Genomic DNA, 18,107 nt, shown 5'->3' on the forward strand with positions numbered 1-18,107 from the left:
CATGATTTTTTAAAGTTGAGTATCGAAAAATGGAAAGATTTTTAAACTATCTTCGTAATTTCGTAATTTTTTGATGGAAAAACCTTTTTTCGGAACTTTGAGTACGCCATCAAATCTGGCGTCCAATCACAAATGTTTATCTTTTAAATGTTCTAAGTTGATGACGCGGTTCCGGACCTGCCGTAACAAAGCGGAGCCATTCCAGGCCCTTGGGGAGCTGATGATCAAGTACATCTATAATTGATTAAATTTTGCTGTGATCTAGTTGTATGCTTTTTTCTATTCCTATCCCCTATCATTAGCAATTGCGTAAGTTTTTTGAAAACTTTTTCTTACTCTTGTTTGTGCATATAATTAACAGTAACAATTGCTCTAAACCGAATTAAGACGTAACACACAGCTGAAATGAACACAAAAACTCTGTTAGGTTCATAATATTTACAAATTGTAATTTGATTATTCACAAATAAAACCGAATTGAATTGAATTAAATGTTCTAAGCTAAAAATTATTGAAAAAGTATCTCAGTAAAAATCCAAAAAAATTAAAGGTTCGTCACGAATTTTCATAAAAAAGTACCTACGATTGGCGGTTGGCGGTGAATGGCTCATAGTCAGTAGTTTTTTTTTTCGAAAAATGTCTCTTATTTTTAGTTTAATTTTTTTTAGGGAATAGAACTATTGCAAAAATCTTTTCGAAAAGTTAAGAAAATTTCAATTTTTTCTTTGTTTTTAGAGTTTTTTTCGGACTAATGGTTCTCTTGAATTTTAGTTTTGTGAAAAATGAGGATCACCTAATAAATGCCTCATTTACCAACTGACGATCTTTCGATTTTCATTGTTAGAAAATTAAATTTTTGGGAAATTTCATTCTCTTTTCAATATAATAAAAATATGTTTTTCAGGAAAATAGTTATTTTAACATGTTTTTGAATATTTACTCTTTTTTTCCTAAATCGGTTATACAATTCAACAGTTTTTTGGTTAACTTTTTTACATAGGTATATTTTCCAAGTTAAAAAATCATTTAAAAAAGATTATTTGACACTGTTCATTACACCATACCATTTTTTTTAGCTTTAACTTAGAATTTGTGTGTAACAAGATTTTAAGATTGGATTTTCCTTTTGCACTAATATTTCGGACTTCATTTGTAGCTTTCTTCTGAGGTTCAAAGGTGCCTGCTTTTGTTACTTTTGTTTATAACACACAGTATTGGAGAGATTTAGAAAACAATCATAAATACAACATTTATTCAAATTTGAATAAGCCTAATTTTATAATATTATATAACAAAAAATAAATAAATTACCGTAGCAAAAAATACCTTTAAAACTATACTTAGGAAGCAGAGATAAGATAACTATTATATTAAAATTAATAATAATACACAACAAAACTATGCATTACTTTTTCCTACTCTTGTTGAATCCATAGTTAAAATAAACTATTGTTTGTAGAGTGAATTTTGATTCAAACTCATTTATATTTTTGTATGAACTTGTTAAAACTTGATAACTTTTTATTAATAATAAAAAAAATAAACCTCAAATCATGTTCATATAGCCTAATAAAAAATGAATTTGAATTGAAACAAAAAAAAAAAAAAAAACAAACAGACTTAAGCTGGAAGACAAAACGTTAGAGAAAATTAGGTTGAGGAAATTAGTTTCAATAAAAAAATGCTATCACAACACTATTGAGTGAGCTTTAAAAATATTGTAAACTTTGATTTGCTTTGAAATCTAGAATTTTTACAACGTTTTTGAAGAAAAATATCATCGATTACGAAATGACACATATTTTCGAATTCGTTTTATTAGATTTTACGTGTTTTTCACAAGATTCATATCCATGCAATGATGATAAAAGGGCTTCTTTTGGCATAAAAAAACAAAAAGCATTCGAAGAAAGAAAGTAAAATTGTTTCAGCAAAAAAGTTTCCATCCCATACAAAATTAAGTGATTCAACGGCTCCCCCATAACCATCCAAATGAACACTTCCAACCCACACCGTACATCAAGCCGTTAGAGTCAACAATTGGCTGTCCTTTTTCCTGCCACCGGCTGTTTGTGACCAGTCTGTGGTTTCTTGCCGACCCAGCCGACGTCGTCGTCGGTCACGCGATCCTTCCGTAACTACAGCCGGGCGCCTTGTGTGTGCATAGTTTTCCATTTCCCGCACCACCACCCCGAAAACACAGAAAACACGAGCAAAATAATCGCATTATAAAAATAAATTTCGCCCTCCTTCCTGCAACAATTACGTACCGAACTAGCAAGTCTAGCGACTTTAGTGCATTAACCGCCATCTCGTAGGGCCTTGTTTTCACTTTATTGATTCCATAATTTGTCGATAAACTTCCTGCCACTAACATTCCCACCCTACTTCGGGAAACGGGGCAAATATTTGACTTTCTTGAGGTTCTCGCCACTGCTTCTTCCCCGGGCGACATTTATACCGTTAATAACGAGAGCCACAATCTTGTGTGTGCCCAGGGAATTAGACCAACGCGTCACTGTCGGGCTTCACCGCGTGGAAAATGGAGGGAAAACGTGCCCCCAAAACGAACGAGAACTTGCCACGTGAAATTGACCGACCGACCAACCGCTCAAAATATTATATTAAATCAGTTTTAATTCCTCCCGGGATGATCCCACTTCTTTGGACGACGAATAACGACGGAGAAATTATGGCCAGTGAGCGTGAAATGAGAAGGATGGTCCTTTGGGGGAAATGACGGCACGTCACGTCACGCCACATGACACGCTGGAACTGACGCCACAGGGAGAAATTTTGGTTAGGATTTTATCAGATTTGACCTAAATTGTAACTATGAGAATCTGGTTTTTAATTCAGTTACCATGCGTCTCCATCAATTTTTTACGGGAGAAATAGGTAATTTGATGGAGACGCATGGTCGCTGGACTATTCCAAAGTTATAAACTAACCAAAAACAAAACCGAAACTCACCTGGCCACGCCGTTCTGCAGGATCACGTTGCCGCTGTGCAGGTGGCCGTGCGACGGTATTCCGCGTTCCCTTAAAAATAACAAAGCCTCTAAAATTTGACGTCCTAATCGTTGTACCTGGGACAGGGGCAGGCAGGTGGATTTCCGCGTATATTTACGACTCCATGGTTCGTTCCACTGGGACTGCAGGCACCGGACAAAGGCATGAAAAAACAACACCACAAGAGAGAGATTTCTCTTAGGTAAATACGGCAACGATAATAAAAAAATCCCCCCCTCCTCTGCCGTCGGTCTGCTGCTCGAGGGACGTGATAAAAACGATAATTGAATTTTAAATTACATTTGTGGTTCCGCCGCCCCACCAAATGGTGATGTCCCACCAACCCAAATAATTACCTTATAAATGAGATCCTTCAGACTGCCACGGGGGTTGAAGGGCATCACGAGACACGCGTAGTGGTGGGCGTCGGTCGGGAAGAAGCCCAGATCGAGCACCGGGTAGATGTACGGATGCTGCAGCGATCCGAGCAGTTCCATCAGGATTCCTTGGGGACACTCGGACTGGCCACCGCAGCCCTGGAACTCTTCAAAGGCAATGCAGTCGGCGGGTAGGGGTAGCAGCGTCATCAGCCGGTCCGTGCGTATCTGGAATCATTGAAAGTTTGTTATACTAAAAGTAAAAATGAAATTTGGATATGCACCATCGGCAAATAAAATAGTATTCATGTGAAATTTCAGCTATTCAGAAAAAACGGAAAATTACACAATAACAGAAAATGGCTTGAAATAACATTTTAAGCTCAATCCTTTATTTTGTTTCCTCACTCCTCAGGCAAATTTCAGCATATCGAGGTTGCATTTTAAAACACTTTTTTTCATCTTAATGCTATGTCTGGTCATTTAATTTTTTATAATAATTTTAATTTTTTACCCCCTGTCCTAGACAGTCAAGGGGCATAAACTTAAAAAATAAAAAAAATGCAATAAAATTAAAGTTTCCAAAGCGTCATTCGATCAGAAATTATTTTAAAGTTTGGATTTTTACTGTCAAAATACCTTTTATTCGTAAAATTTTCTGAGCATTCCAAAAAATGGAACAGAGATTTTCAATGTTGAAAATTAAAAATTTGTAAAATAATATGCTCTTTCCACCAAAAAATATTTTTGCAGTTCCGTCGTGAAACTACTTAATTTTCCTGTCATTCTTGAACGACGAAATAGCCTACTTTTCTGTACCAATAATAACAGAATCGAATAGCAACATTTTTCAAAATAAATGCTGAAAAGTTCTACTTTTCAGCACTGAAATGGGTGCTGAAAAGTTGAACTTTTCTGCACTTGTTTCGAAAAGTAACACTTTTCAACATTTTTTTGATTTAAACGTTTTATAGACAAAATACATGAAAATTTGACTTAAAATATCACTCAATAGGTGTTTTTCAGAATTGCAAAAAATGTTGTATGGAACTCGTTGCAAAACTTGATTTTTTCAGCACTCGTCGTATTTATCCAACTCGGTGAACCTCGTTGGATAAATGTACGACTCGTGCTGAAAAAATCCTCTTTTTGCAACTTGTTGCATAAACTACTATTAGAAAATTTTGGATTTTGTTTCCAAACTTTTCAAATTATTTTTTCGAAAAGATCATGACATTTCTCAAATGTTCTATTTTTTAACATTGCAAATTGGACCATTTGTTGTTGAGATATTGGCATTGGAAATGTGTGAATGTTTGGATGGGACTTAAAAAACTTAAATTTTCTTGCTTCTTTGTTTATTATTCGCTGTATTTCAGTAACCAGAGGTCTAATCTAATATGTCCAATGTCTCTTAGGCGATATAATTGAAATTTTTTTTATTATAAATAATCCTTTTTATACTAGACCGATTCTTAGCGAAGCTACACCAAAATGTCACATTTTTCAATTTTCAATATGATTTTTAATATGAAAAAAAAATCATTTTTATTATGATGCAATAATTGCAATGTGCTTTAAATGCGTTTTCTTACCTTAAAAGCCAAGAACATTGACCAAAAGTGGTCTGCAAGCCATTGTACGGGAGAGGAGTTTTTTCATAAATCTGCTCCTTTCGTTGTCCCGTCACGAAAAGAAATGGCTGGCAAAAACTCAAATTTCATCCAATTCTTTCAGTTCAAGGAGCAAAAGATTCGTTTTTTAATTTGTGATAATGTGTAGAAGAGCAAAAGTTTTTAAAAATTCACTGGCAAAACTGTAGCGATTTTTGTAGTGTGCCTTTTAAAAGTCCAGTTTTACGATGTTGTCCCCAATTGTTGTCCCGTTACGCTACATTTTTATTTCAGGGGAAGCACAGGTACTATATGGTTAATTCTGCATGATATTTCTTTGTAGGAAAATCAATTATCTTTCCAAATATGTAATAACATTGGGGGGTTTCTTCTTTTATTTTGCCACTACAGCCAAAACGCTGAAAAAAACTTGGATTTTTTTTTGAAAAGGAGCCGAAGAATCGGTCACTAAATTATTGTTATAAATATATTTTCAGGAATGGACCATTATGGAAACTATTTAAAAAAAAACGGGAATTTTTCAATTTCAATAAAATTTTTAGTGGCTATTTCTTAAAAACGATGCGTTTTAGGGACCATACATAAACCACGTGGACACTAGGGTGTAAAAAAAAATGAAAATTTTGGAAAATTTTAAAAGATATCCCCTGGTTTGATTCTTTAGGTAAAAATATGTAACTATACAAATTTAGAGCCAAATCGGTTAAGGATCGCTTTTTATCGTAAAAGGTTGTTTGGAAAAATTCTCAAAAATGTATTGGGAAAATCAAAATTACACCAAAGGGTGGCATTGGATACATATTATTTTGGCCAAGTGTGAGATTTTTGAGTAGAATTTTATGACAAACAATTTTGTCGAAGACTGCAAAAGATCCGGGTTAACGCTGACGAGTTATTAGCTATTTAAAGAGGACGTTTTTGTATGAAAAGATTATTTTCGCCAACTTTAATGATCTATAGCGACCCTTATACCTTAACCGATCTTGCTAAAAAAATCACAGTAACTTATTTTTGCCTAAGGAAACGAATCAGGGGGTATTCCTGAGGTCGATTTTTTATTGTCACCCTAGTGGACACGAAATCATAGAATCCCCCTTACTCCATCGTGGACATTTGTCCGTACAAAACAAGTTCTTGTATGGAGCAAGGTCAACCCTCTTTCCTTCGCCTTGATGTGTCCACGTGGTTTATGGATGGTCCCTTATCATAAAATCTGTAATGTACAAATCGCAAATTTGACATTTACATTAAAAGCTGAAGTCAAAAATTCAATCGACTAAAATTTCTATTTTTCCAAAAACATAAATTTTCAGAAAAAATATAACTCGTTGGCAAAATTTTCGTCCACACCTCTATAAGGTTCAAAAGTTGAGATTTTTCCTCTAAAATGTATAAAACGTCAAAAAATTAAAATGTGAATTTGAAAATTGTTTTTTTTTGTGAAAAAAATTTAATTAAAAATCGCTAAAACAATTTTTTTTTTCAAAATCAAGACTAACATTTGAAAAGGGCGTAATATTAAATGTTTGGCCCTTTTCGAAAAGATCGGAAAATTTCACGAATGTTTCATATTTTAACATTGAAAATCGAACCATTAATTGCTGAGATATCAACGTTAGAAAATGGAGGGTTGTTTGGGTGAGACTTAGAAAACATCCATTTTCCTGTTTTTAAACACTTGCATGGCAATATCTTATCAACAAAGTTCAAAAAAACAAAATGTAAAATTTTCTCAGCTTTTCCAATTTTTTTTTCAAAAGTGGCACATGTGCACTAATTAAAAAAAAATAAAAAAATGAAAAACTGTGACTATTTTCAAAAAAGTCATCTAAAAATGGATTTAACTTGAATACGGTGCACTTTGGGAAAATTTTACTACAGTACTTTTTGATTGCAGATTTGATTTTAAATCGAAAACTGAAGTTGGCAAATTTTTGCGACCAATGTTTCGAGTTTTTGAAAAATCAGTATTGATTCGAAAATGCATAACTCGGTCAAAGATTTTTTGCACAACCTGGAAATTTCTGGAAAGTTGGTACTTTATGTTCCCTAAAACATCAAAAAAATAAAAAAATTATAGTGTTTTTATTTTTTGCAAATCAAGTTTTAGTGACAAAAAGTTAAATTAAAAATCACCCATTTTTTAACCGTGCATCATTTTTTCAGTGTAGTCCTTATCCACACCTACAACTTTGCCGAAGACACCAAATCGATCAAAAAATTCCTTCAAAAGATACAGATTTTTGAATTTTCATACATCATTTTGTATGGACAGCTGCCAAATTTGTATGGAAATTTATATGGACAAACTAATGATGCAAAATGGCTTCTTTGGGCATATGTCAAACATCAAAATGTGATATCGTGGGTTAGTTTGGGATAGGTCCAGAGCGCCATTTGTAAACAAAGCTGCCATTCGATCTATTCTCGATTAATTTACGAAAATCAATTTTTCAAAACATTTTGAAATTGTTCACTTTACGTCCTGTATGCACTATTTACTGAAAACCTGTGAAATTTGTTTCAATCCGTTTTCGAGAAAAAAGCAGTTGCAAAATTAAAAAAAAATTTACATGATCTTTTATGCGTTTAAAACCATGTTTGTAATTTAGGATTATTTGATTTTTTTTGTGAAACTGTTAAAAGATTTTTTAAAATAATTTAATAAATTTAAGTTTTTTTTGTAATATGTTTTTTAAAACACTTCTTTCATTCAAATGTTAATATCATGGCTTGTAATTTCAGTATTCATATTTTTTGCTTTAAATTTGTTAAGAAAATAAGTATTAATAATTTCACGGTTTGTCCCGTTTAGTTAGTAAATTCAATCTGAAAATACGGTGTGATGTCTATAATTAAAAAAATCTTCATCAAAAGAAAAAAAATTGTGCCTCATCAAGAGGAAAAAAAAGAATCTCAAAAAATCATCATCTGGATTATTCAACGGAGCACCAATTTCTTTACTACACTTCAGGTCACAAAAATTACCCAAAAAAATATATGTCACTTTTCGTAGATGAACAATGTATGTTAACAAAAAAAAAAAAAAACTAAATGAATTTAAATGGTGATTACAAAAAGATCAATCAAAAATCTTCGACTGATCGATTTTCTTTGAAAAGTTTGGGAGCGATTTTCATTTGCGTGATTTGCCTCCTCTCTCATTCGCGGGCGGAGAAAGTTCGCAAGCGAAATAACACATAGTTGCATCTATATACTGAAAAAAATCTTCTTCAATATATGTATGGAGAAACTGGCCAAGGCAGTTCGTCCTGACTAATGATTTATTAGGATCAACTAAAAAATGTGTTAATGAAACTATTTTGTTATTTAATTTTTTTATCTATAGTATACGTTAGAGAAGTAATTTTATATTTTTTGATTTCTTTGAATATCTTAAATTAGTGCACATTGTTTCCCTGATTAAAATAATGCATTAGGTCATTCGGGAAATGTTGCAATCTGATTCTCCAAGAGTGATAATTTAATTCGATTGAATTTGCTTTAGCCAAATCACATCAAAGGCAAGCTCAACACAAATTATCTGGCACCGACCAACCAGCCGGCCTGAATTTGACTAAAAGGGATAAAATCTAATAGCAAACTCGTCGCTCGTCCGATCCACCACCAAAGGGGAATTAATTAATCAGATCGACCCTTCCCCTTCCTCACTTACCGTGCAATCATTCAGCAGAAACCAGTGCTTGCTCGGCCGGGACCCGATGTCATCTAGGTGCGCTATCGACTCGTACCGGCCGCCCGTGTGCTGCAGCCAGTCCTGGCAGGCCGTGAAGGCCCGGTCCCGTGCTGCTCGCTCCCGCGGGCTCCGATCTGGGGCGCCGATGCCACTGTCCAGGGCGGTGTACTGGTAGCGAACGTTGTGCCTGCAAGTAGAGAGGGTGGGAGGTTTGTGGTCAGTTTTTCGTTTGAAGGGTAGTTGTTTGATGGCATTCCCTCTAAGGTGGCCGGAGCGGGCAACACCGGAACAAACGGAATCGGCTAGACTCGATCCACACTAGGAACTCGAGATAGAGAGAGAGGGTGAGAGAGAACGAGCTAGAGAGGGAGGGGTTGATTTATAAAAAAAGAGTAACGAAATCTATCAACACGATCGCTATTAATATGGAACATATGGCTATTTTTATAAACGTGACACTACCGTTTAACAGTTTGACAGAGGTTTTCTTTTTTTTATTTCTTTCTGATAGGTCATCCCGATGATTGGGGATAAAAAGTAACGGCAAAGCTTTTCCTTACAGAGTGTGAGATAGGGTGGAAAACATGGCTGGAAAAACAATCAAATGCATCGTTCAATTTTCCAGAGTGATCCGTGCGAACGAGATGTGTACAATAAAATCGACCCTTGATGACGTGAAGGAGAGAACGTTGACAGGCAGAGAACCGTTTTGCACGGTGGGATTAAACGTAATAATTCCAAAAATATCAGAAAACTTGTTGATTATTTTACATTTTTACAATTGATTTTTTTCTATTTATATTTTTTCACGTTCTGTAAGGTTTGTTTAGGTCAACAGAATAAAGACTTTCAAATGATGTAGAATTATGGAAAAAATATTTCAAGCCCACCCTGCACTATTGTGGATTAAAACCCGGAAAAACAGGTCAACCAGAACGAGACCGTTTTTTTTCGTTGTGCCCAGCCTCTTCACAGAATTGCTTCCGCTCAAAACGATGAAACTGGTCCAAACTATACGAACCGCCTGAAACGCACAGATTGCCACCCAGGAGCCATCCGAGGCAATCAATTTGCACTAAAAATTCAACACGACGCGTTCGCGGAATTGGGACACGCTGGCACTTTCCACCCCCTCCTCTCGGGCGTGCAGTGATGATCAATTTGAGCAATTGTGACATAATAAAGTGTGATTGTTGTAACGTCGCAAGTTCCTTTTTCGATATTGAAACGAAAATCGAACATTTACAAGCGGAACGCAAACATCCCGTAATTGGCACAGTGGGGTTTCTTGGAAGCTAGAAGGAGCTATCTGGAAGGGGGGAGGGACCGCCCCGCCCTGCCGTCCAATTAATAGTGTAATAAAAAGTGTGTCTCCACATCGTGCTATTCTGTGGCGCTCAGCAATTGGCAGTGTCATTTAAGGATAGGGATTCACTAGTCAGAGAATTGGATGGGGACACAGATTATGGGAAATGGTAGTTGGTTGCCCAAATAGAAAGAAAATGGTGAAACGGAACACAGTTTGTTATTGTTCTTTTTTGACTGACACAAAACTTTTAATACATTTTTAGACAGCTGAATTTCTGCAACAATTTGACAGTTCCATGGAAACTATAAATTTTTCGTGGAATGACAAAAGATGGCATGCAATTTGTTCTATGAAATCCCATATTTTTGATCAAATTATTATCAAACTGATTGTGGAACAACTACTGTTCTTTATGTAACTTTGCCAAAGACATACATATTTATACATTTAAAAAATAAGCTCAATTGTGAAATCATAAATAATATTCTAATAATACTGTGTTCTTTACTCAGTTCTTTCTAAAAGATAGAGTTTAATTTTCAAAAATATTTTAATTTTTTTTAACAAGCTATTCTTGATGGTTGTAACATTTTTGAGAGTTAATCCATTCTTTCAAACATTACCAAAAAGTTCGACCTTCAAAATATTTTGTTATTTTTAAAAACAGCATATTCTTGATTGTCGTAATATTTTTGTAAGTTTTTCCATTCTTTAAAAGAAACATGTTGTATTTTGATTTTTTAATTCTTTAATATTAGCCTTTTCTTGATTGTCCTAAAAAATGTGGGTTGTTTCACTCCTTTAAACATGAGCAATTCTTTCTAAACAAAACATTTGAAATATTCTGTAAATGTTTTTTTAAAGACCATTTGGAATTGAAATTGAAAGTGAATTTTACTGAAAACCGATCTCTTGACCATTTGTACTTCGGACCTTTCGTCATACATTCATTTAACTTTTTGGAATGAAACTTTACAAAAAAATCTTTTTGGACAATGAATGCTTTACTTTACTTATTTTTTAGACAGGATAACAAGTATAAAATCTAAAAAATAATTTTTTTTTTCAAACTTCATAGTTTGCCATGGGGTTTTAGGGGACGCAAAATTACGTATGAATTGTCACAAAATTTAATTTTCAAAGTATAATATTCAAATTTGTACGGATTAGCGTGTTATATTATTTAATAAAACACGGTTTTTATTGACAAGCTTAAATATAGTAAGACTCTATAAAAAATTTACCGTTATTTGTTTTTCATTTTGCAAATTTCTGTTTGAGACTATTTTTAGTTTATTTAGTTGAAAAAAGGTGTTTTTCCGTCATCAAATAAGGCATCCAAATTTATATTAGAAATCATCTAATTTGCTCTAAACTACCTCTAAACTACGCAAAAGTGCTTTAAAAAATTTAAATCCAAGCTGGCGGTCAATTTGGCGGTTACAAAATGTTGAAAAATATATTTTATTATTTAATAGGCAATCAACTATTCAAATTTTGCTAAAATGGAATCGATGAACTCGAATATTATGTTTAAAAGATGAAAAAAGAACGAAAAAAAAAAATCGTTGCAAACCTTCGGATAACCAAACTTTGGATAATCGAGGCTTCAGATAATCGAGCCTAAACTGTATTTAACAAAATAATGTTTTGCGAAAATTTTCGTATTTTTAACTTTAAAATCAGATACAATTATGATTTTTTTTTAATTTTTAATTTGCTTAAAAATAAAATTTTTGTAAATTAATTTTTTTTTTAAATTCTTATCTAAGTACAACTACATTCTAATATAATTTTGCGTCTTTACCTATATTGCAAATTAATATAATTTTAGTCTAAATAAAAATCGTTTTTTTTGTGAACACCATAGTGTTTTACAAATTCATGTTAGTGTGAGTGAGAATCCATACAAAATTGTTTTTTTAATACCCATATTACACATCAAAAACAATCGTTTAGGAAAATATTTTTAAACCATGAAAAGATAGATATAGTTTGAATAAGTTCATTTCCTAAGGCTACTTTCAATAAGTTATCGTTGATAATCGCAAAATATAATTATCGTAGTCCAATAACGATAACGATACTTCTATCGTTGACGTCATTTCCTCGGTAATATTGGAATAACTGAAATACTCTATTTTTCGAAATTTATACATACCGTTCAGAATGCTTCCTTTCTGCAGAGGTTTCAATGTCAAGATAAATGATGAATATATTATATGAGTTAATTTTCATTGCAAGTTAAAGCGTTCATAGATTTTCTTGCCGTATTATTTTGAAGATAAAAAAATGTTGAAAAAAAAAGATTTCTTATATTTAAAAACTTTACCTGGGTTGGGTTGTCGAGGATTAACTAATGTTAGTTATCGTCATAATTTTCTACGAAAAACCAAATAAGTAACAGGTATCCCGGTACAACATTTAAATATTTAACCTTAAAATGGTTACTGCTTGAAGCTTTTTTGAACTTACTATTGATTTGTGAACAAGCTATGTTTGCATTTCGATTCTTTTCAATGTTGGCATTTTTTTATATATTGTGTTTTTTTAAATATTTTTTAGGCAATTTTTTTTAAGATTTGAAAAATAAACGTAATTATGAATCAGAAACACAGTGTGATAATTGATTTACTACTATCAAAATGTGTTCCTACATCACACCAAGTTGTGTTCTTATTAAAAATCTTCTTTCCTATCGGGCAACCGTGCTCAGTAGCCGTGAATCCCTGCCAGGGTAAATCCTGTCGGCACACCACCAAGTCCCACAAGTTTATTTGTGATCGGAAAATGGGAAGCTGACTGGGCTGGCAAAGCCTGGCCAAAACCCGGCTGCGAGTGGGTGGTGACCGTTCAGGGACGTTTGTGCAATCGGTGTCACAGCAGTAGCATATCCCGGTATCCCGGTGTGACCTAGTTACTGTGTCTGGGCAGGAAAGCTGACTGGTCTAGGGATGGGGTTCGGGATATGCTTTTCACAATAGAGTTTATTTGGGAATTTCGTGTGTGTTTGTTTGTGGGCTTGTGGGAGTCGATTTGTTGTGCAACTTGTATTTGTTTAGAGGGGTTGTTTGAGCCGGTTGGAAGTACGTGATTCAACTGTGGTTTTTAGCAGTGTGGATGTTACTTGTTGGTTATGTAAGATTTTCAAGTTGTTCATAGTTTTTTAGGGGTGTCGGAGATTACGTAGCAGATTTGAAAGCTTTTCTTCGTGGTACTTAAGGTGATTCAACAAAAATGAAAACTTCTTTCTTCAGCCAACATTGTCGGGCTATTTTTGTACCACGAATCATCCCTTTTAATCGGTTTACTTGTGGTCAATGGAATTATGTTCCTTTTCCTCACATTATAGTCCGGTGGCTGTAGATAGGGATGACTTTCAAGTTTGACTGATATCTAATAGAGAGAAAATTCTTCAAAGAAAAGTACTTTGATACAATCTGCTTCTCAGAAAAAAACAATCATCAAAGCAAGATATCTATTTTGATAGCTTCTAATGGAAGATTTTTCTCCTACAAAAGTTTCTCTTCACTTGTAACGTGCTTCCCGAGCAAAGCTCTCATCTTGGATAACGTAATGAACATTAGTTCAATTTACATAAATGCTTAATTTTGTATGAATAATAATGCTCATGCATGGTTCGTGAGTGTGTTTGCTCGCGGAAAATCTCCCGAGATAACGACTTCGCAGGTAATTCAGCAGCAACAACCATGAGAGGACGTGAATTTGCATCACATCTTGGTTTGAGCAAGATGTTTTTGTTCTTAACCATCGTCGTCCTGACGAGGCTGCCAAGCGTCTGATAAGGAATGTTTTTTAATCTTTCGTCCTTGGTTCAAGTCGCAGCATCCTGGTGAATTCCTTCGCCGGGTGTATGCTAATGGAAGCGGAAATTATGGGGTTTCCAGATAGAGATCGCAGACAAAAAAAACGGAAGAAGGTGATTCAAGTTGATAAATTCATCGCCAGCCTGCGTTTCGGGGGAGAAAAGCTTCTTCTTGGTGCTTGTGCTAAATACAAATATATCAGAACGAATGGGGAGGCGTAAAGTGAATGTAATACTGCCTTCTGTCTGGGCTGGGGCCGGTTGGTTATCACACCCTGGAGGGTTTTGGGGCGAACACGATGTGCATCAGGAAAGTGAACTTAATTCATCTGAATAGTTAATTCGCTACTGAATTATAAGCGACTCGCAATCCGGGAACGGAAAAGGATTAATCTATGGGATTCCTTTAAGAAGTTGTACAGAATCTTTGAATCTTTGAATCTTTGAATCTTTGAATCTTTGAATCTTTGTAGCTTTCTTCAGAGTGATCAAATCTCTTCGCACTTTTCGGTTAATTTGCAAATTCCAATCGCTAAGAGACTTGAAAATCATTAAAAACGGATAAGTTGTTCCAAATATAAAATAAATAAAAATGAAGGCACTCGTCGTCGTCACGAGATATCTAAAATTGACATCGGATTCATGATCACTAAGGAGCTCAGAATATGGGATTTTTATGTAAAACTTTAATCCACAAGATTAATATTTTTTGAGAACTCTGGGACAACTATGAGCCAAATCAGTCAAAATTTACCCAATACACAGTGGTCCGAAACCGAAATCTAGCGTGACAAAATTGATAGCGGCCACACGATAAGATTTAATGCTTTGGTGTCTTCGAGTCAAATGATCAGGGGCAATAGGGGCATCTTTTGGTATGGTGGATCAGAATTCTTATTTTGGTGGGATGACGAGATATCGCTTCGGTGTCTTGAGAAAAATTGTAGAATTGTTGTTATGAGCAACTTTGCTGAAGAGAGCAATTCTCTGAGATTTCGGTCATTCGATTTTTTTTTATATTTTTTTTTCCGGCTGAAACTTTTTTGGTGCCTTTGGTATGCCCAAAAAAGCCATTTTGCATCATTAGTTTGTCCATATAATTTTCCATACAAATTTGGCAGCTGTCCATACAAAAATGATATGTGAAAATTCAAAAATCTCTATCTTTTGAAGGAATTTTTTGATTGATTTGGTGTCTTAGGCAAAGTTGTAGGTATGGATATGGACTACACTGAAATAAAGTGATACACTGTAAAAAAAAATTGGTGATTTTTAATTTAACTTTTTGTCACTAAAACTTGATTTGTAAAAAAACACTATTTTTATTTTTTTATTTTTTGATATGTTTTAGAGGACATAAAATGAAACTTTTCAGAAATTTCCAGAATGGGCAAAAAATCTTTGACCGAGTTATGATTTTTTGAATCAATACAGATTTAAAAAAAAAATCGAATATTGGTCGCAAATATTTTTCAACTTCATTTTTCGATGTAAAATCGAATTTGCAATCAAAAAGTACTTTAATGAATTTATGATAAAGTGCACCGTTTTCAAGTTATAACCATTTTGAGGTAACTTTTTTGGAAATAGTCGTAGTTTGCCCACCTTAGAAAAAATATTTTTGAAAAGCTGAGAAAATTCTCTATATTTTGCACTTTTGAACTTTGTTGATACGACCCTTAGTTGCTGAGATATTGCCATGCAAAGGTTAAAAAACAGGAAAATTGATGTTTTCTAAGCCTCACCCAAACAACCCACCATTTTCGAATGTCGATATCTCAGCAACTATAGGTCCGATTTACAATGTTAAAACATGAAACATTCGAGAAATTTTCTGATATTTTCGAATACAATATTTTCAAAAATTTAAAATCAAAACTAACATTTCAAACGGGCCAAACATTCAATATTACGCCCATTTTTTTTGAAAAAATCTGTATTGATTCAAAAAATCATAACTCGGTCAAAGATTTTTTGCCCATTCTGGAAATTTCTGAAAAGTTGGCATTTTCAATTTCAATTTCAATTCGGTTTTATTTGTGAATCATCCAAGTAACAATGAGTTCATTTAGGCATATATCAGAGTTTTGGTGTTCCTTTCAGCTGTGTTTTACACAGTAATTCAATCGAAAAATTATTACTTATAACTATGGAATAGACAACAGCAAGAAAAAGTTTTCAAAAAACTTACAGAAACGTTGGCATTTTATGTCCTCTAAAACATTAAAAAAAATAAAAAATAAAAACAGTGTTTTTTTGCAAATCAAGTTTTAACGACAAAAAGTTAAATTAAAAATCACCCATTTTTTTAACCGTGTATCATTTTTTTCAGTTTATTCCATATACCTACCTACAACTTTGCCGAAGATACCAAAACGATCCAAAAATTCCTTCAAAAGATACAGATTTTTGAATTTTCACATAGCATTTTTGAATGGACAGCTGCCAAATTTGTATGGAAAATTATATGGACAAACTAATGATGCAAAATGGCTTCTTTGGGCATACCGAAGGTGTATATGAAAACGACATAAGCCTGAGTATGTCGTTGCGAGTTTGTGCCTTCTGGACATTTTCAAAGCTTATCAAATCACACATTTATCTTCGAAGAGAGCGAAAATCTGACCTTTTAAACAAAAGTTCTAGCCAAAATACGACTAAAAAGACGTCATTGAGAAATGTAAATAACTTAAATAGGTGGTGGTGGACCTGGCTCTTAAAATATTTTTTGTTTAATATCGTTTTTTGGCTACAACTTTTGATAGAATCGACCAAAATTCGTTTTTCAAGAATAAAAATGTTCATTTTGACAAACTCTACAATTGTCTAGAAAGGCTCAAAAATGTACAAAATGATCTAGTGGTTGTAAAAGAGGAAACAAATTTTAGCTGAAATATTCCAGGAATAAATTTAATTATTTTGTTGTCTCAACTTTGTTTATCAATTTTGTTATCACTTTAAAGGTAAATTCCCTAAACTTATTTGATGATGAATGGAAAAAGTGGAACATTGATACGCCTCGTCTTTCAAATTTTTCCGTACCCTCGTTACGCAGTGTAGATGGGATGGATGGCAAAATCTTTAACCGAGTTATATATTTTTTGATTAATGTTTTTGGAAAAATATTTTAGAAAAGTTACAAAAAATACAAGAGAAAGTCTAGTTGCAAAAATGTAGAAAAACACTGTCAAAATTCATAAGGCAGCTACTCAATTTAAAAAATAATCATAAATTCTGGGAATGTACAGAATTAAGATGAAAATATTGAACACATTTCCAATCAAAAACATTCATTTTGTCACCTTATGGTTATTTTTTTGTACACTAGACATTTTTCACCGGATTATGTTATTGGTTATTTTGTGTATTTTTTGATTTGGTATTTGTTTTAATTAAATAGGTCAGAGATGAATTTTTTTAGACTATTACAAATCGTCGCCAATCATCGTTGACAGTCATAAACATTTTGTTTTAGTTATCTTGGCTCAATATTCAATTTTTTATGCAAATTCATAACGACTTTTCTGATCCATTCGATTTATAATAAATCGAATGAATAAGAAAAGTCGTTATGAATTTGCACCAAAGGCTCAAACATTTTTGAAAATGATAATTTGTAAATTTATTGATCACCAATCGAAACACGGATACATTCACAACTGGCGTTTAAGATATATTGAAAACTAACCCGAGATCTAAACTGTTTTTTAATATTTGTAATATTTGCGAGATTGTGTAAGCAATGCCGCCAAAAAAGATTTCGTAAAAAAATGTTTTTAGATTTTTGAACCAATGATTTTAAAACATCTGTTTATGTATTTTTAAACCTGGAAAAATCAATGGTGGCTCTATATTTGAACCTTTGTTATTTATGTCATACGATTTTCAATCCTTTTAATAATAAATTGTTATTTTTGTTCGTTAGTTTGAAATAAACACGTGATTTTAGGTCTGGAAAATTGCTTACTTCACATTGTAAACGACAAAATTTCGGTGAAAAAACCTAAAATCGTAGAAGGTTGTTCCAGGGGGCGAAGAATCCATTGATTAATTGATTAATGAAGTATTTTTTTATAAAGCAATGTCTTCAGTGTGTGTTAAGCAAATTAATTATTGAATGTTGAAGGTTAGAGTTTAATAATAACAAAAAAAAAACATTTTTTTCAATACCTAGCGAACTAAACGGAAAACGTTTACCGATGGTATGGTCAACTTATTTGAACTGCGACATTTTGAGTGCTGATCCAATTGA

At 33.4% G+C, this 18,107-nt stretch overlaps 1 protein-coding gene across 7 annotated transcripts in view; it reads right to left on the minus strand.

The window, feature by feature from the left end:
* Positions 1-18,107, minus strand: part of LOC120417700 (slowpoke-binding protein-like) — a 113,412-nt gene that overhangs the window by 16,662 nt on the left and 78,643 nt on the right. For all 7 annotated transcript variants that reach the window (XR_008212679.1, XM_052711315.1, XM_039579871.2 and 4 more), the window contains 3 exons: positions 8,700-8,907; positions 3,369-3,617; positions 2,974-3,155 (listed from right to left, as the gene is read on the minus strand). Coding sequence is in view for 6 of the 7 variants with exons in the window: in XM_052711315.1 (XP_052567275.1) it covers positions 2,974-3,155; positions 3,369-3,617; positions 8,700-8,907 (639 nt within the window). In the remaining variant the exon portion in view is untranslated. The remainder of the gene's footprint in view (positions 1-2,973; positions 3,156-3,368; positions 3,618-8,699; positions 8,908-18,107) is intronic.

This window comes from Culex pipiens, unplaced genomic scaffold, assembly GCF_016801865.2.
Source record: "Culex pipiens pallens isolate TS unplaced genomic scaffold, TS_CPP_V2 Cpp_Un0001, whole genome shotgun sequence".
In the NCBI taxonomy this organism is placed as follows: domain Eukaryota; kingdom Metazoa; phylum Arthropoda; class Insecta; order Diptera; family Culicidae; genus Culex; species Culex pipiens.